Source organism: Chanos chanos, chromosome 3, assembly GCF_902362185.1.
Source record: "Chanos chanos chromosome 3, fChaCha1.1, whole genome shotgun sequence".
Lineage (NCBI taxonomy): Eukaryota > Metazoa > Chordata > Actinopteri > Gonorynchiformes > Chanidae > Chanos > Chanos chanos.
In genome coordinates, this window is record NC_044497.1 from 28,738,481 (window position 1) to 28,765,319 (window position 26,839).

Genomic DNA, 26,839 nt, shown 5'->3' on the forward strand with positions numbered 1-26,839 from the left:
AGAGCTATCTTCTCTCACTGCATGAAGGCAGATGCTGAAGTTATGTGGTAATACAGCTACCGTGTGCTGTTAAAGCTAAAAAATTAACTTTACGTGAAAACATAAATCAAAATCATGGCTTTGATTGAATGAGGTAAATGTCAGTAATTTAATTCATGTTCAGGTTTGCAAATACAAAGTGTTAGTTTGAGTTAGGTTAGTAGCTTCTAATTAGTTCAGTCAAGTCAATAAGACTGTATTATGTTTTCAAGAAAACTTAAAAACGTAACCCATTAGATTTAATAATGTGCTAACACTGTGTTATAGTGTGCTGTGGTCTGTTGTGTGGTAACATAATGCTGTCCTGTAAGTGTGTGACAGTATACTGTGGTCTGTGGCATTTGGTACAGTATAGCATGTTTTTATGTATCTGGTATGCGTGAGTGTGTGCTGGATTTTGTGGCTTTTTCGTGTGTGTTTGTACCTGTGATGGCGTGATGGGAGAAGGCTTCCACATAAGTCAAGTAGTTGTGTGGACAGTGTTTTTTCAGCCACTTGCACACGTCCTGTTGGGTCCACAGTACCACTGGTTTAGATAGACTGGACAGCGTGGGACTGGTGTGATACACAGTGAAGGCTTCGCCTGGACCCAGCTGAAAAAGCAATTATAAAATCCTCTGTGAAAAATCATTTTCCAATAAACTTACACTGGACTCTCGCAATTTTCTCCCTCTCTTTCTTCCTCTTTCTCTCTCACACATATACTATCTCTCTCACACACACATGCACTCTCTCTCTCTCTCCCTCTTTTTCTCTCTCTCACACACACACCACTCTCTCTCTCTCTCTCACACACACACACAGTTCCAGTTGAGTGACTCTGAGAGACGGGGTGAGCAGCAGTGGGAGAGCCTGAGCTGGGTCACACCTGGTCTGGGGCTCAGTTGAGGGACCGACAGTTCCGTGAGCTCATTTCTGCACTAACTTCACTATCTACAGGACTGAGCCAACGAACAGTGCTAAGTCATTCAGGCATTCACTAACCCTCTCTGTCCACAGTGGATTGGGATTTTACATCGACAGTTTGAAGTTTGACTGTGCTTAGATACTAATTTACCTCTCTCTCTCTCTCTCATCATTGCTGTGGTAGCTGGAAAATAGGTGAATACAATGACTTACACCCTTTAAGAATGCCTGATTTCCTGGGTTTATCTCCTCATGTAAGAATGCATTTCTGAGTGTATTTGATAGATTTGACTGATTTTACACTACATCTGATTTACACAGACTTGTACCTCAGGCCGCACGGCTGGCGCTGTGCTGTTCAAATGCGCTCTCAACGTTTCATTTCTCTGCTAGAAAAATGAACCAAACCAGACTGCTGGGGGTGAAGAGTAAATTTATGGAAAGAAAGAATACAAAAAAACAACAACAACCCCAAAACAAAACAGTTAAACAGTTTCTAAGTTCACGAGCACATCACGTTTGGCAGTGTTTCATAATTGTTAGGCGAGCCGCGAGAAAAACATCATCTGCATGCTGAAGTGCATGTGACGCTTCCTCTAATTACACGCAAGCTGCACTCTGTACTTTGAGAGGAGCTGAAAGATTTTTAATAAGTCAAATTTATTGCGCACTCGCGCGTTAATTAATATGGAGTCTGGGGACACGTTAAAACACTTCCTCTTTTGGATGGATAACAGCCGTTAAAAGCATGACGGGGCACTGGTAAGAGCGCCGAATACAAGTGAACGTCGTGGCAAACTGGCAACGGGATGACAACAGTGAGTCACGCTGTGCTGTTTTTATTTGTTTGTTTGTTGTTTCGTTTTTGTGTGTTAGTGGTTTGTTTACCTTACACTACTGTGAAAATCAAACTGCGATGAATGTATTATACCACTGACTGCGTTTTCACGCCTCGTCGTCTTCGCGTTTTCACCGTCAGAGCGGTGCTGTTGTGAGGCTGACACGCTGTCGATAGTGGGGTGAGAATAAAGCATGCGCCCTCCTGGCCTGCGAGGAGGTGGGAGTCGATAAATGGGCGGACGGCGTCTGCACAGAAGCCGTCGCTAATGGAGTGGCTAGCTCTGAGAAGCACGCCCTCACTGTGCAATACAATTTTACGATTCACAATTTGATGCCCATTAATATGCCTCCTCAAAAGGCAATCCATAGTGACAGAGAGAGAGATGCATGCTGGATTGTTGTTTGTGTTGTTAAACATTGTAGAGTAGCTTATAATGCGTCTCTTTTTCTATATCCCAAAATTAAAGTCAATGCAGTGAAAGCTGGGCTCAGTTCTGGTTAGAGAAAAACAACCGATTTACAGAAAACAGTTTAAGAGACTGAGAGGGAGCAGAGAACTGATAGTAGGAGGAAAGACAGATGCATGAGTAAGCATAACAAAAAGAGAGCGACAACCAAATGGAACAGAGAGAGAGAGAGAGAGAGAGAGAGAGAGAGACCAAGGCTGATGCGATACAAAGCTGTGATTTGACTGCAGCTCAAATTCCAACATGAGTAATGGCTCCCATCTTCCTGTGGGATATGAGACGGCGGAGAAATGGACACCGGAGAGAAATCTCTCGCCCATCACCCCTTTCAGACCGTTTCTATCCTTCACTTTCCCTCCTCCTCTCTGCCCTGCCCATCCATCAGGACATGGAGCTTGCCTGGCAGCCTCTCTGCAGTAAGCAGTCACCCTTGAACTCCAAAGACCCACTTCTGTCCAGCAAGAGGCAGAGTGTCATTAATAATCCACTGGGGATGTGACCTAAAGGGACTAAAGAGACAGGGAGGAGGACGAGTGGAGAATCTAGGTTAAAACAGCCAGTGAAAATATGGGGTTGCATATCTTTTCCATTTTGTGACTTTGGAGTCATGGAGACACTTCCAGGAGTCAAACGCTTCAGTAGGCCTAACTATACTGTATTGGTCACAGGTGATGGGCCTGACAAACATTAGCCAAATGGTTCTCTGTGCTAACAGTATCAACAGGATGGCCGCTGCCAAAAACAAATGGATGTTTTTAAACAGGAAGGAAAATTCAATTGTGGTGTGGCTGAAGTGTTTTTTTTTTTCTTTTCAATGCTCTGGAAACAATTTTCTGAAACAGAGCAGTGAGTAAACATAGACAGCAAGTGGTATAACTTCCAGAACCATCTAAACTTGAAACTTCAGAGACTTCAGATTTAAATAAAAGCACACTAACAAATGGATAGCATCAAAAGTACTGCATAGAATGGAGAAGGAGAAACAACTGAAATAAATAGATGATTACCAAAATCATCTAGGTTTACAAAAACAACCTCAAAAAACAAGAACAATAGTAAAGACATTACAGATAGTGTCGGAGGAGACAGAATGCCTGTGTGGAGAACTTGGCATTTGAAGCTGAACAGATTTCAGCTGAGATAAGTGTACTGTGTATAAAATCACTAAAAACAGATAGAGACATGTTCCCATCACTAATAGAATAGAATTTCGCCAGTCTGAAATACACTCTTAAAGAGTCTACAGTGCCCCCCACACTGGTCAGGCTGGGACAATGTAAATGCTTTCAGAATTTAATTTGAATTAAATTTTTTGATTTGATTTAAATTGTTTGGTTTAAATTGAATTTAACACTAGTGAATTCACTTTATATTCCCACGGAACATGCACAATGGCTTCATACTGCACTACTCCAGAACTCACAACCGATAAAACAAGAGCCTTTTCCTACATGGCATCACCAGCCCACGGATCACGGCAGAAGTAAGAGCCATTGTAAGATTCCTCAAGAACAACAGAGCGTTATCCCTCATAAATACACAGGGACGTTACTTTAGCATCCTCAGCATAGTCCAAACAGAGCTCTTCCAAGACATCTAGCCAAAAGAACCCAAACCAGAGGACCAGTCCAAAGGCCTCACAGTCAAAGCACCCACTGAAGGGTGATCTGTCAGAGTATGACAACTGGCATGGAATCACTCATATCTAAACATCGACCGCATCAGCACAGTGAAATCAGCTATTGACACAAACCTAAGACAAAGGCAAAGGGAAGAAAGGAAACTGCAGAGATCAGGTTTTTACACTGCAGAACATCACTGGACAGTTCCTGGAGCGGAATGTTTCCTGATTTATCTTCAAAAAGGGCTTTTAATAGTGTACGTCCTGACACTATTTGGAAATCCTGGGAGTTTATGGTACACCATCAAAAATCTTTTTGAGCATAAAGAAGTTCTGCAAGCACTTCAGGTGCACAATAGTCATATAAAATACTCTATCAAAGAGGAGCACTCTGGTGTGAGACAGCATCCTTTTCCTTAACCTTTTCCTTCACCATCCACTCACTCACAACCGAAACCATATCAGACACTGAGAGGCATACAGTGAATCCCAGTTTTTAGTTTGACTTTTCCAGTGATCTCGCTGTCCCTTCAACCAGCTTAACCAGTATGCATAAAAGTCCATGTGCTGTATATCAGCATCACCTCTTTCGATTGTTTAAAACAGCTGCCCGCTTGAGAATGTTGTGGACCTTACACTGTTGGGCAGCCTTATCAGTAAGGAAAACAGGATCCAAAATAACCTGAGGTGAAGGTTAAGGAAAGCAAATATTGGTCATGAAGTGGATCCTGCCTGGTAAGAGGAAACTGGGAGGGCCAAAAACCCCCCAAAAAACGCCCAGTGTAGGTTTGTCCCTCCTAAACTGTCCAAGATGAACCTAGCATGAGATGTTGTAACATGAGTGTGTGTCTGTTTGTGAGCACACATTAGTGTTTCCTGAATACAAATGTGCTTGACCATCATAGCATCCCAAAGAATATATTGCTATTAATTGTCTATTTCCTTAGATTTACCTTCCTATTTATTATAATACTACAGTTCCCATTACCATCACACACAGGGCAGTAGCAAGTTTAAATCAAATTTCTTTGTGAATTAACTGAGTGTTTTGTCTTTCTTGCAGAGGTGCTATGTCCATAAATGAAGTTCCTCTGAGCTACTTGTCACTCCTCCCTGTGGACGTTTGTTCTTTGATTGGTTAGCAGTTGGGATTAGCATGCGTGCTCGCGTAAAGTGCTGTCTGTACATTGTCACTGTGCTCATCTGATTTGGCCTTCACAGAGAAACAGAGAGAAAGAGAGACCCTCTCAGGGGAAGCCTACGCGGCGACTAAAGAATAATAAATTAATCTAAATCTGTTCGCTTCTGTTAATATTTTATCAGAAGGCCCCTCATATGTGCCTTCTCATTTGAACCCTGGTGGTCATTACAAAAAGAAGAAGAAGAAGAAGAAAATTCTAGACTCTTTGACCATCTCCTTAATCACCGATTCCATTGTTCAGTCCTTGTAGTCTTCAGTGCTTAGAACTACTGTTAATAGGCCTGTTTAGTGGGCTCAGTCAATCAGTGCAGTAACACAGGCTTGCAGCTGAGTTCAAAGGCCTAAAGCTGTGGAGGAGCTGAATGGGTCTCTCTGAATGCCATGTTTGCAGGTCCACATTTCTTCTCTTCGCCTTTTCGTGCTTTATCTGTTCTTTTAGTGTGGGTAGCGAGAATATGTCTCAGCAATTACCTCTGTTCTTTCCTTTGCATCTGCCTTTTCCTCTTTTATTCTTAAAACTTTTCTTCAGTTTCCTCCCACTGTGATATTTGTGCTATGCTGCTGTTTCTTTGAATCTCCATGCCTCTCAGCTCCAATTTGGAATTTCACTTCCTTCTTTCCTCTAAATCCCCTCTTCCCCAGCTTCCACCTCAGCCTTGTTCCCTTCTCCCACGTCTCGCTTTTTCATCTCTCACTCTCTCTCCCTCTCTACCATGCACACACTCTCTGTCTCTCTCCCATGCACACACTCTCTGTCTCTCTCCCAATCTCCCTCTCTCTCTGTCTCTCTCCCATGCACACACTCTCTGTCTCTCTCCCAATCTCTCTCTCATGCACACACTCTCTGTCTCTCTCCCAATCTCCCTCTCTCTCTGTCTCTCTCCCATGCACACACTCTCTGTCTCTCTCTCTGTCTCTCTCTCATGCACACACTCTCTGTCTCTCTCCCAATCTCCCTCTCTCTCTGTCTCTCTCTCATGCACACACTCTCTGTCTCTCTCCCAATCTCCCTCTCTCTCTCCCTCTCTACCATGCACACACTCTCTGTCTCTCTCCCAATCTCCCTCTCTCTCTGTCTCTCTACCATGCACACACTCTCTGTCTCTCTCCCAATCTCCCTCTCTCTCACACTCTCTCTCTATCCCTTTCGCTCTCCCCTCTCCCTGGCATCACAGTGCCATATGCTCGTGTTGTGTGTCTCCTGGTCTCCCTGAGGAGCTGAATCAGAATTAGTTCCCAGGTCTCTGGGAGTTTGATGGCTCTTTAAAATTCCACCCAGCCGTCCCTGTTCAGACACCGGCTTGGCCCTACCCAAAGTGCCATGTGCTAAGCTCCTTCTCCACTCTCCCTGAAGCACAGGACTGTGTGTGCGTGTGTGTGTGTGTGTGCATATGTGTGTGACTGTTACTGTGCAGAGGTGGCAGTGCTGATGCCACTCCTGACCTCCTCCACTGACCTGTCTTACCTCCAAACATAACCTTGCCACACCCCACCTCCCCACACAAACACTTCTCCTCACCGGCTGTCAAGCTGTCTCAGCTGTGTCTCCTCCACTCCCTTTCTCATCTTTTTTTGCTTCTTTCTCTCTAACCTCTTCACTTTCAGATGTCCTCTGCACTTATTTCTTTATTCTTTCTCTCAGCCCAAGTCTTCTCTCTCTCTCTCTCTCTCTCTCTCTCTCTCTCTCTCTTTCTCTCCCCCCCCCCCCAGTTATTATTAACCATTTTGTATTATTCTCTTAATCATTTTGTGTGACTCTTTAATTTCTTGTTTAAGGCTCCAGGAACTCTGACAAAACCATGTCTCCCCTGCTGCAGAACTTCTCCTGTTCCCTACCCTGGATTACATACTGCTCAGCCAGGGGCTGGAGGAGGGGAGGACAGTCTGAGGAACCTTAAAAGCCCCAGTTCCATGATCCATCTCCACCCAACCTCCAGCTCACTTACAGGACATGGGAAGTTGGGTAAGATTTGCTATGGATCCAAAATGTTCCTCAATCATGTCAGAAGGTGACATGAATAATTTCCTGTGCAATGGTTTAAGGACTCTGTCTCTCTGTCTCTGTCTCTCTCAACTTCATTCAGTTAATGTTGTAATGACTGCCCATAGAGGTCAGTGAGTTTAATTAAAAGTAGCTGTATAGGATTCTGTTTTTTAATTATTTTGGGGCTGTAGTGAGGGTCAAGGACCTGCAGCAGTAATGAGGAAACTAAACAAATCAGGGCCTGATCTCTTCTGCCCGCAGACCTCTGCAAGTCTAATCAGAGTGCTGGAGTTGCTTCCTACTGCATGCTAAGGTACCTCCCAGCCTCTTATATAGTTTAACTGGTTTTACTCTCTCTCTCTCTCTCCCTCTCTTTCTCACTCCCTCTCACTGTCTAGCACACACACATACACACACACACACTTTATTAATGTGATGAGTCAGATAAAAGCATTAGCAATGCTAACCCTGGACTCAGAAAATGCTCAATTTAACAAAAAGTTGATGCCTGTTTCAAATCATGTAAATAACTGAACCAACAAAATTACCGCAAACTTTAATAAACTGAGAAAAAAAGTATTAAAACAAAACAAGAAAGAGAGAGAGAGTCTACAGTCATTATAGTCACTACAGTTCCTACAGGGTCTGAAAAGAATCATGCTTCTGCAGTTCACACAGGTGAGATGAGGTGAGGCGCTCCTAGTAAGCCTTTCACTTTGACTTTAGCCAAAGCTTTTAGTCTTCTATAAACTTGCTTTTTACTGTCTGCATCACCTTTCACAGTCTCAAGGGAGAGACCACTTTAATTGGCTAGTGGACTTTGAGAACTTTGGAGAAAAAAGATCCTGTCTGCTGTAGGCTAACTTGAGCGGTTTCTTGAGCGGTCTAGTACAGCACAAGGAAACACAGCAAAGTGAGTTTAACATTCTGATGGGACACAGAGAAAGACTAATGTATTCTTCTTCTCCCAAGAACAGGAATATGAAATGATATATTTCATTTGGATCTTTAATTTGTCAAAAATGCCAAGAGGAGAATGTGTTCATGAATATTTCCATGACAAAATACAATGTTTTAACCTCAGTTTAAGTCTGAATGACCGGTCAGACCTCAGGAGATGCTAACGCTCCTTCATAAAGTACAGAAACAAAGCACAGACTGCAATTAGACAGCATTTTCTGTAACTGCATGTTGCATTTTCCCTCATCCCACAGGCACCATAAAATAATTTTGCCCTCATTAAAGAACTGGTAGTGTTTGGGTAATCAGGATATCCATTCACAGGAGGGGGAGATTATGTAGGAATGAGATGATTAAAATTCAGTGGTAATAGACCTAAAACACAGACAGGTAATTACATCTGGGCAGTGGAGAGAAATCTTTTGCTTCCCCTTTAGCTATGTATTTTTTTTTAATTTGTTTGGTTTTTTTTTTTTTTGCATATCCAACTGATGAATTTTTGTAATAGTAAAGAGAATTCACTTCAGTTTAAAAACGTGAATCTGTGTTATGTGGAATAACTAAGATATTGCCTAAATGAAGCTAAAAAGTTGGATTCAAATGGAGGGTGTAATAATGTTAATGAAATATTTTACAACAAAGAAATGCTTGTTTACTTTTACCTTTCTTAAACAGTGAGCATCAGGGCACACACACACAGACACACACACACCACCCTCCACCTCTGTCTGTGTGTGTATTTGTGTGCATGTGTCTGTGTGTATGTGTGACTCTGTGTGTGTGTGCGCCCTGATGCTCACAGACCCAAAAGCTCTCATGCAATTCAGGACCCATCTGCACCAACACAGAGAGGAAACACAAAAACAAATCCATTCCATTACAGACGTTTCCGGAATACGAGACCGGGAATCGGCCTGAGCTCCATTAATTGAAACAGTTCTGTCAAATCTAAAAGAACAATCTAAAAGATGGTTTAAATGAGAGAAACTAAGAGTATGGCCTGCAGTCAGAGACAGAGGTTTGCTCTGTGTTCACTGAGGCCTTTGTGAAATATGTTTCAGAGGTGGAAGAGAAATATGCAAACATGAGCCTGGCTTTTCTATATTTCACGGCTAATGACCCTCGGGCAGATCAGAGAGACATGCTAATCAGAAATGCTTTATGAAGCTCTCTAAAGCCTGAAAAATGAGAGAATCAATTATTATTACCCTATACCACGCCATGCAAATCAGGCTGCATAATTTTCAAGTGGTTTTGAGCACGAACGCCTTAATCAAACAAAGAGTGCGTATATTCTTTTTGCTCAAATACAGAGTATTTCTACAAACAGAATTGTAAAAAAATGCAGTCATAAGCAAGTCAAAATCAAAGATAAGACAGGTAAAACTAACCACCAGTAAAATCTATATGTGTTTAATGTAATGTGGAAAGACAGCAGTTTTAGTTATATTTGCTGTTCTTATCCGTCTACTTTTCCCTAAACCATTCTTTAAATATTAAACTGAACTGAATCTATTTGTTGACAGCGTAGAGCTGCTTCAAGTGCTCTCGGAAGCAGTTTTTTGAGCTAATAAAAGTTGACAGAGGTAACATAGTAAAAACAGAGCCCGTGGGACCTTAAATAAATAAAGAAATGTTTTAATGTGATCCTGGAATGAAAAAAAGGAGGGATGTAAATTTTTTTACAGTGGAGGTTGTGATTCAGCCCACTCAGTCAACGGGAAGAGCAAGTGGTAATGGAGAGGTTGGAGGACAGGGGTACATTTTTAGCTTTATATATCCACAGAGCCTGTGGATACATATTTTTATATATATATACAGATGTACATGCAGGCATATACACACACACACACACACACACACATCCTCTCAGTTATGTGTTCCAGCTGTCCTTCTGCATAAATACACATGGGAAAACATGTACTGAAAACAGATGCTCAGTATAATATGCCTAAAACAGTATATTAATGCTGTACGTATATATGTGCTTGTGTGTGTGTGTGTGTATCAGAGTATACCAACCCCCTCTGTGTTTGTGGCATGATTTGAGTGTGCTTATGTGTGTAATGTATACATTTAAATTTATGACTGTGCATGCGTCTGATTGTATGCATGATTTTTCTTTATTAGTCCTCTGGCTCACAGTGTGTGTGTGTGTGTGTGTGTATGTGGTTGTGCGTCTGTGTCTGTGTGTGTGTGTGTGTAGGTGTATGTGTATGCATGTGTTTGTGTGAGAGAGAGAGAGAGAGAGAGAGAGAGAGGGGAAGTGACACTGAATGAATGTGTGAATGCACATCTACCTGTAATCCTTCAGTCCCAGGCTGCTGCAGTAGTTTGACTGTCCTGCCTGCTGCTCCCCGCTGGCCACGGCTGTCGTGCCAGGTCAGGTTGCCCCCGGCCCTGCGGGGAAGCTGGTAGTTTAGTTCCTCAGCTGAGACGGTGTGATCCAGTACAGTCCTGCAGAAACTGAAACTGGATGCAGCTGTAGGAGAGAACAAAGAAGCACAAGGGAAGGTGAGAATTGGTGGGGGAAAAAACTGTTTTTTTTAATAGTTACCAAACAACACCTTACCCCAAACCTGAAAGCTTTAGTGATTTTAAGCAAAATAGTGGAAGTAAAAGTTACAGCTGTACCAGAAGGGACAAACTGCAGAGACTAAGCAGCACTGTGGATGAAGCTATTACAATCTGAATTCCCACCATCCATTTACCCTACATGTTGAGAGAGAGTGATTGGTGATAGCTGTTATACACAGAATGAAGAAACTGGAGAGGGTTTGCTCTAGTGAAGAATTGTCTCCTCTCTTTCTCTGACTTTCTCTCTGACCACCCTGGCTTTTGTATTTGTGTCTGTGTGCACGTCTTTGTATGTGTATGTGTGTGTGTGTGTGTAAGTGTGAGTGTTTGTGTACCTGTCTGTGTGTACATGTGTGTGTGTGTGTGTGTTTGAGTGGTAGCTGACAGTTCTTCATGCGTAATAAGAGGCTGTTTGTGCCAGTGTCCTAGAGCCCTGCTCATCAGACACAGGGGAAAGAGGGCAGGCAGAAAGGTCCAGGGGTCCTTATCTAACCTCCCCTACCTTACCCTTCACACTGACTGCCCTGGCTCCTACCAGTTCCTGCCCCTGCAGCATGTCCCTACACGCAGTCTGTTCATACTCCAGATCCTCAGATCCAGGACAGAGAGGACTAATGAAGGGGCAATCAAACAATGGGACAGCATAGCAGACTGACTTACGGTTGTGTTCAAGTAAAAGTGTGTGGCATGCTTGTGTGTTTAACTCATTGAGTTTTGTGATCACAATGACAAACAGTAATATCTGGGTAAGTTACATGAAAAAGAGAGAGAGAGAGAGAGAGTGATAGAGGAGAGTAGAAAAGTGTTACCTTAACACTGAATTCAAATGCATGCATACACACACACACACACACACACACACTGTGTGTATGTGTACCATGCTGTTTGAGCTGGCTTGGGATGAGGCTGTTTCATTCTCCTCTCCATTCTCCTCTCACATTAATACCCTCTCCAAACCATTCAGTCCACTCAGCTGCCTCCCTAAACACACACACACACGCGCACACAAAACATCTGCAAATTAAGACCTGTGCATTACCCCTAAAGATGAGCTTATGAGGCACGAAATCCTTAAATTGAAAAAAAAAAAAAGAAAAAAGAGAAAGCTCAACAGGGCCTGTCCTTTCTTTTCTTCCTTCTCCCCTCCCTGTATCTCTCTCTCTGTGCATCCTTCTTTCCCCACTGGATCTTATATAAGCAATTCTGCTGGCATATCTAATGTGATTACTAGTACAGAAAGCACTTGCCAAGTACAAAATATTTAATGAAGGGTAAAAGATGACACCAATGAATATCAGACAAAAGAGATGGGGGGAGAGAGAGAGAGAGAGGGAGAGAGAGAGAGAGAGGAAGTAGAGCAAGCCACAATAAATAATACATGAAGTTCTCTTAAAAACCCACAACGGACCATCTCGCATGTCACGACTTTGAGAAAGTTTGTCACTCCTCCTAAACCACATCTCAGTGTCCCTTGATAGAAATCGTTCACAGTCTTTAAGCTTTTGTGAGGTGCTTTTTTTGTTGTTGGCTTTTTCTGGTTTTTTTGTGTGTGTGTGTGTTTTTTTTTTGGCTAAGAGAGCGTTTGAGTTGTGGGTGTCTCTGTTAAGTGAACACGGTGCGAAGACTGAGGGTTTCTGGAAAAAAAGCCTTGCCTGCCTGTAGCTGACAGTGAAAAGCAAAAGAGTTTCCACACATCAAAAGCCTCCTTGGTCTACTGAGAAGATCTGATGTTCAAGGTGCATTGATGGGATGATGAGAGAGAAAGCAAAAGAAAAAAAAAAAAACGCAGCAGAGAAATGCCCGTTGGGATCGCCATAGCGATGTTTTTCCTGACTCACCTCCCATACCATCTCTCTCCATAGTGATCTAGACAGGAAACAAAGAGGTGTCCTGTCCAGTCTAACCTTATTACTGTCAATCAAAGCGGAGGAGAAGGAGAGCAAAAGCTAAAGCAAAAAAAAAAAAAAAGAAAAAGAAGAAAAGGCAGTTAAACCCACCAACTGTCAGTTAATGACTACTCTCTGTAGATCTGTCAATCAACAACTTAGGGGTGGAGACAGAGTCGTTCCCCCCTATGGGCACCCTCTCCTCCATACCTTGGAACCTGCCAATCAGAATCAGGAGGTCAGGGAGAGAAAAGCACTCTTGTTACCTGTCTAACTGTCATCTCCTATACGCAAAAAATCGGTAGGCCTGTCGATCCGCTGCCTGAAGAAATGCAGCGTGTTCTCTACACCAGAACAAGTCTGCACTTCTGTCCACTGCCTTTGCCTCAAGCACTGTGCAAATCCATTACGGTAATACCATAAAGTATAAAAATAAATGATGTGAGAAGTTAGAGTTCGGTAGAGTAATGGTGCTGTGGTCTTTTTGCTGTAGTGCTTGTTGGAAAAGCTGCAGAGCTGTTCAAAGAATGGAGAAATCACCTTGTGAATAAGTTATGGATGTGTCCATTATGCCGTATCATAAAGTAAAAGTAAATTTCTCACTTTACAAGCACTCTTTGAGTTTAACCTTGTGACATCCCACCCCACTTTTAATGTTTAACAACTATAAACTGCTACCTCTGTGACAGACCTCATTACTGACAATGTTATATTATAATTAATATCAGTGAATAATTGCCTCCATATTACAGAATGTATTCACACAGGCAGTTGGCTATGTGGAACGGATGTCACATTGCTCAGTGGAAAAATGATTTCTAGCCCCCCCCCCCGTCCCGTCCCGTCCTCTTTTTGTCCTGCTCTCACCCCCACCCCCCCCCCCCCCCCCCCGAACCTTCACTGTAATTGATCTCGTATTAAGCCCTGCTGTCCTTTTCCATAAGGAAAAAGGGGCATTTTCTACATCCTGATAAAAAAGGACAAGAAGAGAGGAGGAGGAGAGAGAGAGAGAGAGAGAGAGAGAGGAGAGGGTTCAACCGGTTAAAATATGTTTCCTTTGAATTGCTCTCCAATGTTCAGCAAAGGAAAAAAGGATTTATATAGATTTTGGACTAGCTGATGTGGGGCAATAAACTGCTTAGACACAAGTAATGCTACCCAAACATCAAACCCAAATGCTTCACTCCAGAGGAAGATAGGAAGACCAAGAGCCAAGGGTAAAGGCAGCCAGGCTTGAAAGACAATGTCCCCTGCTTTAATAAGTTTTTCCCCCATCCTTTTAAAGCCAAATATCAAACATGGATAAAGAAAAAAAACTTGATGTGCTATCATTTTTAAAAGTTAATTAATTTTTAATTTCATGAAGGTGGGGTGACTAGCAATTACTCTTTGAATCCCTGGATATATTACAAAAGCAGTTTTAAACATGCCCCCCCCCCCCCCCCCCCCCAAAAAAAAGACAGCAGTGTACCTTGGTTCACTGAAAACAATTTCCAGAGTTCTCCAAAAAAGTAAAGTTTTCTCTTCGTACTTCACAAAGAACCACATTTGCCCCGTCTTAAATCTAAAGCCTTATTATTTTCACCCTTAAAATAGAAATAAACGTTTTAACAGTGAAAGGATTTCACGTGTGAAAAGGTCCACAACCATCTTTACCGAAACTGAGAGTGGGCTGAACAACATTTACTGCTGCTCTCAAAATCCTCCAGTACCTTCTACAGGAGATGCTCTAAATACAGAGACCCACAAATAGAAAATGTAGAGCTGACTCGCCCCTTTTCAATATCCAAATCTGCCCGGTGCTAAAACATGTCCCCGAGCTGGTATATCCAACCTTTGAGCAGTGGAGTATTTACTCAGAGGAATCCTTCAGGACCCATCACAAACCCTTAAAACGAAGCATGAAATTATTCCCTCCTGCCCAAGCACCAGCTAGGAGCGAAATCACGTTGAGAAAATAAAAAAAATAAAGTTGTTCTCTCAAGACGGTTGGCCTGCCATCATCCATACAGACTGACTTTAGTAACAACACCCCCTCCCCCGTATTTGAATTAAAGGCCATTTCTTTTCCCTTCAACAGCTTAAAGAGGCATCCAATTTCTGTCGCTTAGCATGAAGAGGGGCAAATATGCGTTCAGTATGTGTGAAGTGTGATCTCTTTCATGTCTGTTTTTGAAACATCTCCACTGAAAAAAAAAAGTTAGAATGAACAAGCCAAGTGACTTAAAGATAGAGCACTAGAAAGAAAAGGGGACTTAGAAATCATGCAATTCTTTTCTCATCAACTTCAAAAGGGTCATTGTGTTACGTCCTAAAGAGCAGATGTCTGGAGAGTCTATCAGAGGTCCCTGGAGACTGAGAGGTGAAGAAGAGATAATTAACACCTTGGCCGAGTCTTGGTGGGTGGGACAGGCCTCCCCGCAGCACTACAATGTCACTTCCAGCATGTGCCATTGATTTGACCAGCTGGACAAAATGACACTCAGTTGAGTTCTCCTCATACTGCTGCTCCCTGTGAATGCTATGATTGACCTAAACCACACAGTTATCTATACTGACTACTCTCTCTCTCACACACACACACACTCTCTGGCTGACACACAAATGCTTACAGATGCACACACACACACACACACACACACACACACACACACACACACACACACGCACATATTAGCTAAGCTGTTTCAATATCACTCCACAAAGTTAAACAAAGTCAGACAAAATAAAATTAGGATGAACTTCAACATTTCAATTCTTTGTAAATTGTTTTGCAGGTCAAAGGATGACACACACCCGTGCATGTGCACACACACATACTATTCACTAGTATAAGTGACATCTCAGAGGCCTTGGGTCGAAGCATCTGAAGTTCTTGGTAGTTGTAACAATAGGCTAGAGTCAAATGTGTGACTGAGGGTCTCCATCCAAAGACCCAGCCCCCACGTTTCCTCAGGACCTCTCAACTCGGAGCGCATTGTGAGTTGACAAGTTCCTGCGAGAGATTAGATCTCTCTGACAGTCAGTAACTCAGCACTGTCTGGAATGGATCGATGTCAAATGATAAAGCGAAGGTAGAAAAGGAGGCTTATCAGCAGGACAGGGTTACTGTCTCTGGAGGTCCAGTTTCAAAGTCACATCATATGATCTGAATAAGAAAAACACAACCCTTAACACAACATACTTATCATTATTCCATTGCACTGATTCTAACAGCAAATGTATTAGTCACAGGACTGTTATGAGAAAGGGAAAAAGTCATTACTAAACCACTATAACTTTTGAGAAATATAGTGGTACTCATTGAATGACAGATATGTGCGTATGCTGGTAAAAAAAAACCCACAGAATTAACTTCAAGAAGAATTTAACTTGTCATTGTGGGAGACCTCAATGAGGAACTTGCTACCCGGGTTGGGTAGGTCGGGTCAAAACTGGATCACAGGCACAGAGGAGGAAGTTTAAATTGCAAATGTTGTTTAAAGCTGCATCACAAGCAGCTGACTGTGGAAGTCGTAACAGACTCCGTCAGCGTTGTGTAAGTCACGGACTTATGTAAGGGCAAAGTGCAGCCGGGGTGCAGTTGGCAGATTAGCTACAGAGGTGGAGCACTGCTCCCTGTACTGTCTGCTAACTGTCTCTACGCTGTTGCTGTGACGCTAATGTCTTATTTGTGAATAATTCACATTTACAGACTCTGATGTCGCCGTTGGAAGATCCCGGAAAATGCTGTCCGGATTCGGCTGATTCACTATTACTTTATGTGCATGCTAAATTATGCATGGAGAGTTAATGTAGCTGTCGTAAAAGTTATGACTAGATGCCTCTTCAGTACTCCTCTATTTTGTGAAATAAAATTTGTGTAGAGGGAGCAAAAAAATTGTAATTAAATCAAATGCAATATCACCCTTGGCTCAACCTAGAAAGGAGTGTAAATATTTAATATGTGTTTACTTTTCTCACCACCAGAATAATGCTCAAACACATCCAAAAATACAGAACATATACACATATATTTGAACTTAAAATATAATTATAGCAAGAAAGTGGCAACTGTTGGGATCAATTGACCTAAAAAGAAAACAATACAACAACAACAACAACAAAAAAAACCAGATGGACTTTTTCTTCTTTTTTGTTTGTGCCTCTGTCAACATATTGAGATTAAACACGTACAACCTGAACCCATAACTTAAATTATTCCAAAAGCCTTTCATTAATTCAGTCCAGCCATCTGTCTGAGTGCAATATCCGAAGAGGCCATATTCTCATTAGCTGTTTCTAATCAGTCAACCAAGTCAACCAACAAAAATAACAGAATCACGGTCAAATTAGGATAAGCTACAACATATCAAACCTTTCTAAAATATTTCTAAGGAAAACTGGTTTACAGGTGCAGGGATCTGAAGCCTGTAGCTAGAGTAACAGTACCTTCGGTCATAGCTATCCAGCATCTCTGTACCAGACTGGACTGAACCACCACTCTCCGTCTTCTCATGATTCCCCACCATGAACAGGGAGTCTGGATCCAGTCTAGTGCCCCACAGCCTGGACACTTATTCAGCCATACGGGCAGAGAGTGAGACGGGTCCACACCCTGCACGGCGAGGTCTCTTAATGTGATTCACTCTGACATTTTGTTTGATAAGTCCTGGTTCTCTCTGTGCACAAACAATCCATCCCTGTTCTATACAGACAGACACACACACACACACACTCACACACACACACACACACACACAAAATGCTCTCTGTCAGGATCGATAAAGCCAGTGCCTGCCATGCTACCATGCTCTGGTTAAATGAGTAAGGCTGGATTGCTCTCTACTCAATACTTTATCGAGTCCTCAGAGCCACTGACTGCATCACATCACACAGACCTGTGTTCAGAGGTCTCTCTGGGATGCACCTAGGAATTATTCTCTGCCCTTAACATTCCCTATACGCCATATCATGTGCTTTTAGTCTCTCTGATTTCATCTGATCTGTGTACACATCACAGGTGTCTAATCTGATTAATACCCTATTTTATTTATTTATTTATTTATTTATTTTTGCCAATAGACAAACCACATGTTTACTGCTGATATGTTTCATTATGTTTGTGTATGAGTGGGTGGTGTTTGTGTGTGTTTCTGTGTGTGCATGAGAGAGAGTGTGTGTGTGTGTGTGTTTGTATTTTAAGAGGCATGTGCATTAGTTGGTGTCAGGTAGGATAGGCGTGGTTTCTCTTGAGTATTGATCCACGGCTTGTTTGTCCATTCAGAGGAGGACGTGTGAATGGGCTACTTTATCTATTAACATACCCACAGCCAGTACCTGGCACTGTGAGGAAGACATCTCAGTTATCACAATCTGGCAATCTGTCAGGAGATCAGCGCACATTGAAACAAAGACACACACACATATGTGCCTGTGCAAACACGCACACACACACACACACACACACACACACAAACACACACACACACAAACACACACACTTTGCTTCAAGTCAAGGGGCTGCAGTGTCAAAGGGCTAGGATGAATCCGGGGGAAAGGGTGCTGTTTTACAGCTGTGAAAGCACTGAGTGATAATGTGAAACATTTCCTATGACACTTTAGACAAATAAAGCCTTTTCAGGGTTTTCATTGAAAATTCTGTATTTTTAAGAAAAGTGACTTATTTTCCTTGACTGTCTGTGAGTTTTGCTGGTAGACTTACTGAAGACTCTGTCTGTGAGAGCTGAAAGAGACTCTGCTGTTTACAAACAGTGAGTGAGTGGGTAGGAGTGTCTAGAGAGCCAACAGACTCAGGGCAGCCAGCCGGAAAAACTGGACAGGCTCGGTGGGAAGAGTATGTCAGAAAGTCTTAGACTGCAGTGATATCTATACACTCTCCAACTGGCAAGAGAGAGAGAGTGAGAGAGAGAGGGAGGGAGGGAGAGAGAGAGAGAGAGGCTGCATAATGAAAAGAAGCGGTACACGAGCATGCACATCCACGCAGTCACACAGATGCATGCTGGGACAAACTCAGTAGGGGTCTCTCTCTGTGCTCCATGTTGTAATGGCAACAACTCATGTGTGCGTATTTATCTGGCTCTGCTGCGAAAACCTGCCATCTGCTTTCAGATCAAACGCCGAGGTGCAAACATGTTGTTTCAACTGACAGGCGAGCAAGACAGGACAACCTATGTATTACAACATGAATCAAAGGCAGTTAAACAGAGGTTCACACGCAAACACAGAGGATTTTTTTTCTTGCCAAACAACAGTCCAAGGCGAATAAAGCGATAAATGTTCAGGTGCTTTTCCCATGATCTCATCGCTCTGTTGGCGTAGAGAGGTATCTGCTGAGCTCTGTTACAGATGAAACAGAGCTAGTCACTGAAGCAAAGCAACTTTCCATCTCCTTTCACCTTCAATTAGTCCTAACAGTTAGTCCAACTAAGCTTACTCGACTTCATTACTCTAGGAAAGCTCTGGAACAATGCCCAATGAGTTACGCTATGGGAGTTTATATGTGCGCGCGTGCATAGGGAGGGGAAAGAAAGGAAAGAGACGGTGGGAGACAGAGAAAAGAGTTATGAAAAGCGTAGCGTGTCCGAGATGTAAACAACAACACAACGGGGACGTCCTTCTGTGAGTGATAAGAGTTCACGTGTTTTACTGAGTTGTACTGAGTGCAGTGAGGAGGGATTTCTCTTGTCTGGAGCAGACAGTTATTCATGGAGCACATGTGTTCATAAGCTACAAGCCTCTTCTTCCCTGAGAGAGCCGCATGCTGCCTCTTTGGTGCATTTGTCACAATTTTCCCACCTCTCTCTCCCTTCTCTCTCCCTGTGGTATTCACTGCCTCCTGTTTTGTGTGTTGTCTATTTTCTCTCATATAATTGCCATGTTATCAGGCCCTCTCCTGCTTTCCTTGTTCTTTCTGAAAAGCCCTGCCTGACAGCCACGCCAATTACAGCCCTGAAAGGCCCAGCAACATGGCAAAGGGAGCTCCAAGATAGTCAAGTGACTGACTATACACTGCCCCTTTAGAACTGAGAGAGTGAGTGGAATCAAAGCCCTGCCTGCCTCCCTAAGAAACCCCGATGGCTCAGCCCAACAGGGTCAACTGTTCTCAGCCCCCCAGTCATGGTTTTCTCTTCGCTCTCTCTCTCTCTATGTGTCTCTGTTTCTTTCTCTCACTTTTTCTAAATCAGATTCCCTCCTTCTGACTCCTTCTCTTTCTGTTTCTTACACTCTCGTTCTCTTTCTCCTCTGTGTCTCCCTGTCTGTCTATAAGATTCTTACTTGCTGTTCTGCGCTGTCTTCTCTCTTCACTCGCTCTCAGTTGTCTAATAGCTGTTTTCTCTGAAGGTGAATTGAGTCTGAGATAAACCGAAGATGCTGTCTCTGTTATTGCTCGACAAACTGCTAAACCATTACACACTGTTCTTCTTCATCCTCCTGAAAGTCTGCCCAGACCAGTACAACGATTATGTGAGAGAACAGAACAAATTAAATAATAATAGTAATAATAATAATAACAACTATAGGGTCTCATGGCAGAACATTACAGTCAATACCATAATATGGTTTAGTCCCAACAGAAAATGTCTTAATAAAGTTAGATAAGCTTTTTACAGGTGAGTAAGTGTGTGCGTGTGCACACATGTATATATGCATGCAGGCGTGCATGTACAGGCGAATGCATCTGAACCGATCTCCGTGGCTGATGGACGAGTCCTCATCCGTGATGGGTGTCGGTGCGTCTGGCATAATTGCCGCTGTCTGTAGTGTCAGAGAGTTTGCCAAATGCGTTCCCTCCCATCTCTCTTCCACTTGGCTGAATTCATTCTCCCATTATCCTCCAGCCACTGAGCCATCATTTACTCCCCATATTAATGCCTCCTGCTAATTTCGCCTCCATTCTGTGTGATGGGAGCAGACAGTGAGGGTGTTTCTGCCTCCCCTGAGACCTTCACATGGCCTCAAATCACAATTGTCCAATTAGTCTTTCTTCTTCCCTGACCTGAAAGAGAGGAGCGTGCCTGCAGACTGCTGGGCGGAAACCAAAGGTCTCGTTGTCTTATTTTAAACCGGTGTTAACAGTGTGAAAAGTAACACATGTGCTAACGTGCTAGATGTGCATTTGTTTCTGTAGTGCCTGACACACTGATGCAGAAACACTGCCTGAAAAAGACTTACTTTCTTTCTTTCTTTCTTTCATTCTTCCGCTCCCTCTCTTTCATTCATTCTCTCTCCTTGTCTATCTACCAATTGCTTACTCTCTACACATCTTTCTCTTTTCTAAGTTGCACCAACACTACAGTTGGAGGGCATCTAAAGATGCTGCTTGGAGCTTGGTTCACTAATCTAAATTCAATATGAACCCCTTTGAACATTCTAACATATAAAATATCTTGTTCTCTTTACACAGAGCCCAGTCCCATTCTCCTCTTAGCCCGAGGCGCTAAATCCTACTCAGTACTTTCACTGACCTAAGCAAAGCCAACAGTAATTAAAACACAGGCCTTAATGTGCCACGCTTGGTGAGATGAAAGCCCAGCATTTGATTGTCTATAGATTGGAGGGGAGGAGATAGCACCATGCGTCATCTCCATGGCTCCTGCACTCTTCCATGGTCTAACTGGCCTCCAGAGACACCCATCCGCCTAATAGAATATTACTAAACACGTAAATGACAAAATCACACACTTGGGTTGCTTTATTGATTTTAGTTGTTGCTTCTTATTTTTTTTGCCTTCTTCACCTTCCAGCTCATCTGCGTCTTCTCATTAATGAGGCTCGTGGGAAAGCATTTAAATGCGGAGCTGATTAACCTTTGTCCGGCTGACGGAGAGCTTGTTTGCAATCTCTGAAAGGACTTCAGTTTGTTTTGTTAAACACAACATTAAAGCAGAGCAAATCTTGATGAACCCTCAAATCCCTCTTAAGTATGTGTAAGCAGACATGTTTCCAAATAATGGTTTCTTTCTCTTCTATCTCCTCTATCTCTTTGTTTCTTTCCTTTTATTTTTTGGCTTAAAACAATTAGATTCTGAACTATTACAACCAGAGCTGGGCCGAAGTGGTGTGTCTTTGGTACGGGTCATGACAGGACACAGAGAGACTAGTGATGCTGAGTCAGATTCAGAGTGATAAGGAGTTTCACATCCTGCCTTCTCAAATCACGTCTAACAAATAAAACACTCACCCAAACCACATACTCATAGTATATCAACCACCATGTATCTTCTAATGGTACATACAAATGATTAATATACAATATTCACACTGCTTTGTGATATCTATATGGAATCGAACGAGTTGGCGGGGTGATGGATGCTTGGTTAGGGGTGGTTGTTTATGAAGTTATAAGTTCAGAGGTTGGGAGTGAAGAACAGGAAAATGAGGTCGAAGGATGACGCGTTCAGAGGCGTTCCTGTCGTCAGAATATGCTGACATTACCAGTGACAGACGTGCATTCTCCTCTGGCCTGACTTTTGATGCGATCAATATTTCAGAGCCTTTATTTTGAGAGCTGAGGGATGATTACATAATGTCATACCATGACAGGATGACAGAGAGAGAGAGAGAGAGAGAGAAAGAGAGTGGAGTGAGAGAGAGAGAGAGAGAGAGAGAGAGAGAGAGAGAGAAACCACACAGTGCCTCAAAGCAAACACAGAGGGGCTGTTTACTCTGCATTTGCTGCCAAACTGTATTTGCTCTCCTCTCATTCTCTCCATCCTCCCCCTCCCTCCTCCTCTGTTTTTTCTCCCTTTTCAGTCCAACTTGTCTCTCTTCCCCTCTCTTTCTCTTTTCTCCCTTCAGCTAAAGAGTCCTTGAGAGCACAAAAGCTGGGTACAGGGTCACATCCCAATCTGGAGAGATAGCACAGATGTGTGCCTGTTATTGGCCCGCTGGGATGCCCACTGAGTGCCTAATCTGTAACTACTGTACCTCTGTGCACACACGCATACACACACACACACACACACACACACGCGCGCGTGCGCACACACAGTTAAATCCCTTCTAATCTGAGATCTGACATAAAACACTCTGTGGATGCTGTGGATTTTGAGAAGAGAAGGTCAAAAGGGCGTTATTACAGAGCCCAGAACCCTCTCCATAAAGCACACATGTGAAAAAGATTTATGTGCCAGCGGCCATAAAATAGCAAAGATTAAAACTGTAACAGTTATTTCATGGCCTCTCTGATACGACTGATGCTGTGGGATTATGAGAATCCGAGCCAGGAAAAGATGAGGAGTGAGAGACTGTCCATCTGTCCTGAATCCGCGTATTGCCCATTGAGGAATTTGCTCATGCTCTCAAACTGGAACCCTGAATATTTATTAAAACGTTTGGATGAACACACAAAACCACTGACCTTCATGTTGCATCAAATATAACCCCCCAGATCAATTTACTGCTGCTGAAATATTTTTATTTATGTATGAACGAATCACACGTGAGTCCTAGCCTTTTCACACTGCTTGCATTTTTAGTATTTGCATAGTTTTCACATATAAAGTCTCCCCACCCCACCCTAACCCTTTTACAAACATGTGTAAACCATAGTCACACACACTCAGGCATACACAAACACATGAAACTATGTACTTGCATGAACACACACCCACACACACACACACACACACACACACACACACACTACTATAAATACATGTATGTGGTTGCTCAGCTTTGGCCATATGTTTATTTGATGTGTAAATTCTCCAGGGTATGATTACCATTTGCACCCAAATCTTTCTCTCCATCCACTGGCTCATGTGAGATTCTGGTTGGTGTCTGCTGGATCGGTTTACATGCCAGTTTGGATTTACTACTAATGAGCTGGAGTAAGAAAGAGTTAGAGAAGCTCAGTAAGACAGAGAAAAAAGAAAATATGAATAGAAAAAAGGAAAAAAGAAGAGTTGGCAGTTTGATAATATGTAGTCATTCACAAAGCATCTCCAAAAAAACCAATAAGGTCTACGCAAAAGAGCCATCAATGAATGAGGGACAAAGAAAGCTGCAATAATAGAAGCATAAGTGCTCCACACATTTGCACTATGTTAAAATCAGAGGGCGAATTTTTCTACCTCTAGTAAGTTTTCCTGTACTTCATCATCTCTTCACCTCCTGCTGATACAGTGAATGGAGTAGGTCATTTGCTGTATCGGGCCATTTCTGCCCAGCTGTAAATAAAAGCTATAAACACAGCATGAACTCTCAGAGCACTGTTTACAAGAGACAACCAACCAGCAGAACTGTACCTGAACTGATCAAAAACTCATTTTTTTATGTTATGAAACATCCAGTCACATATGCTGTACGTCAAAACAAACCACACTAACACACAGGCCTGCAAACACAAACACACACGCACACACATACGCACACACACACGCACACACACATGCACACACACACACGCAAACACAACCCAGACGCGCAGGCAGGCTGGTGATGTAAGAGGGCGAAAGTCTGGGTATTTCAAAACTAATGAAGTGACTGTTGTTTTGTTGGGGCGACGTTTTAAAAATGATATGTAGAGGATGATCTTGTTTTAGGGAAGGGGGCAGACTGTGCCACTGGTGACAGAAGTAGATTAATCCAGTGACATCTCTCATCATCAAAGTCTTTTATAATAACCTCATTATTGCTACTGAGATAGATATTCTGCGCATTATACAGAGGAAATCTGTCTCAATCTGTCTCTCACACAGACATTAACATTTATTTCAACAGGAAAAAACTCATAGCCATGAGCCACTATAAATAGTTGTGCTAGAACAAACACAGTGTAGTTCTGCCCTTTGTATGGGTCATGATCTATAAGCACTGTGACATGTGGATATGTGATCACCCTCAGTTCAAAGTACGTGAGCACTGTCTACTGAAATGAACAGCAGGGTGTTGTACACTACTGTGTCTATGTATTCTAGTTTATCTAGTGTCCAGTGCGCTGACTCAGTCTACGTGTTCTCTACCATGAAGACCAGGACTAACTAACTGCATCAAGAGAACGCAGCGGATTGTCTGACTAATATAATGAGTGCTGTGAAATGCCCTGTACAGCGTCCTGTTCATACACAAATCACAGAGGCCACTCTCACCTCTGTCCAGTTTGTATTTGCCCTTGACTGGATGAACAGATCAGCGGGGGTAGGGAGAAGAGGGAGGGAGGAGTAACGATGGCAGGATCATAGAAAAAGAGGGTGACGGAAGAAGACAGAAAGACAGTCACCTTGTTTTATTGTTTTGTTTTTAATGGATGGGAGTGTACACAGGTGTTAATCATTATCCTCAGTCTGGGATGAGAGGAGCAAAGTGTCAAGATTCCTCTCTCATCTGATCACATATTTACTATCACCATCAGCGGTAGTGAGGGCTGGGAGCGGACTATGATACCATATTGAAAAGCATGGCTTAATTGCTTTTTTTCAGAGGGTGAAATATGACCCAGCTATTTTCAACGATCCGCCAAGTGTTTCTACCTTGCGGTGAACGGAGGGAGGGCCATTTATCTCGCGTTCAGTGGATAATCAGAGGTTTTCACAGCACCAAATAGCATGTATGTGCTCAGACACAATTAAAGTAATGGGTATGTTTGCTAACACTCCACAAAATCCCACACCTCATATCATCACAAGCCATAACCTGGTCGTGTTGTTTGGAGTAAGTAATAAAGGATATGAGGAGGTCTTATACAGTAATAACTGTAGAGTAGCTACTGGATAAGGGAATAACTGATACAGAGGCAATACAATAATATAAATTTAATCTGTAAAATCTTGTTAAAGTAGCCTTATGGAACCCTCTTTGAGCCAGTTCAATGATAGCCGAGAACGAACATGAACCTTTGATCGTTCCTCTAAATTGCGTAAACTGTTGAAAAGAGGAAAAAAAGATTAAAGTGAATCCTCATAGATCCCTCTCTCCACAGCACTCCAGTGGATGAAGCGCTGTGTATAAATCTCCTGGTGAACTCTTCTCCAGCGATTTAAAAGATTGGGAAACATCGATTGCTTACATACTCAAGGTTACTGACTTTCATTAGGTCAGCTACTGAGGGATATGAGGGGAAAAAAAAGACCTCAACAAAATTAGGCCTAATTAGGATCAACCTTACAGCAAGATTCATTTTAAATTTCTCCCATCATCTCTCACTCTCTCTCTTTTTTCCATCCATCTCTAATTAAAGGAGAAATATTGGATACGGGCTAATGCATTTTCTAATATGACAGGATGAGAGAACAGGGCAGGGCTGGACCCAGAATGAGCGAGAGAGAGAGAGAGAGAGAGAGAGGGGGCTGTGTTTAGAAAAAGAGAAAAACAGCCACGCCACTCCGTCGGAAATGAACTCAACAGAAAGCGTGCATATGAGAGAGAGAGAGAGAGAGAGAGAGAGAGCTGACGACATGACCCTGGTGAAGGAATAGCTCTCAAAAGCTTTGCGTCGTTGTGTGCAAATTATCTAAATCTCAACACAGCTATTGCATTAGCACGAGCGTGCCCACATCGGTCAAATCAGCCATCAGTCCCTCCGGCAGCACCCGTCCTCCCCCCAACCCCACCCCACCTTCCCTCGCCTCCCTTCTATTCTGTGTCCATTCAAGAGCGGCCCGCTGATTTAAACTGAATTGATCTCTCTCTCCTTTCAACACTTATTCAATCTGGTTGGAACCCGAGAGACTGATGAGTAAACGCTTATTGCCCTCACCCCCCCCCCCCCACCCCCACCCCCCACCCCGCCCCCTCAATCTCCCCTCTCAGGGTACACCTGCTCCCCCTCTGTGTCCCTGGAGGACGGGTGAGGAAGATAAAGTGAACAGTGAAACCAGACGCCGTCTGCTTGTTCTATCCAACATGTCGACTGTGTGTCAGTATGACTCAGTCTAGGGTCCAAGGTCAAGACGCCCATTAGACACAGTAACGTAGTAACATCCATCTACAAGACATTAACCTTAAATAAATCATAACTTATAAATCATACATATTTGCATGTACCACACTAATGTCACCACCATTTTTTCTTCTTCTTTATTCATCTACACAAAGATAAAGGAAAAAATCAAGCACAGTATTTCGTGTTCTCTCTGTCTCTTCATCTCTCTGACTGTCACGTCCTCCACCCTGTCTCTCTGTTTCTTATAAAGCTTTTTACAGTGTGGCGTGGTAATAATGCCCTGCTGAGGTATGGGCTAATAAAGTGTCCTCTACACATGCCATGTCAACTGGATTGACAGTGTAAGAGCATGAGTCTCAGACAATATTCAGGCCAACGGCAGGGCAACAGGCCGTCAGTCAGGATCTACTGTCATACAAAGACCCAAACACACACACACAAACACACACACAGAAAAAAAGAGAGAAGTA

The 26,839-nt window shown here is 42.9% G+C and overlaps 1 protein-coding gene across 2 annotated transcripts in view; it reads right to left on the reverse strand.

Annotated features, from left to right (window-relative positions):
* Window positions 1-26,839, reverse strand: part of samd10b (sterile alpha motif domain containing 10b) — a 43,314-nt gene that overhangs the window by 13,630 nt on the left and 2,845 nt on the right. Inside the window, exons 1-3 of one of the 2 annotated variants that reach the window (XM_030769986.1) lie at window positions 16,913-17,180; window positions 10,319-10,500; window positions 464-632 (exon numbers count right to left, since the gene is read on the reverse strand). In XM_030769986.1, coding sequence (XP_030625846.1) covers window positions 464-632; window positions 10,319-10,500; window positions 16,913-16,979 — 418 coding nt within the window. In that variant the 5' untranslated portion in view covers window positions 16,980-17,180. Of the gene's footprint in view, window positions 1-463; window positions 633-10,318; window positions 10,501-16,912; window positions 17,181-26,839 lie in introns of those variants that run through there. The other variant, XM_030769987.1, reaches the window with a different exon arrangement.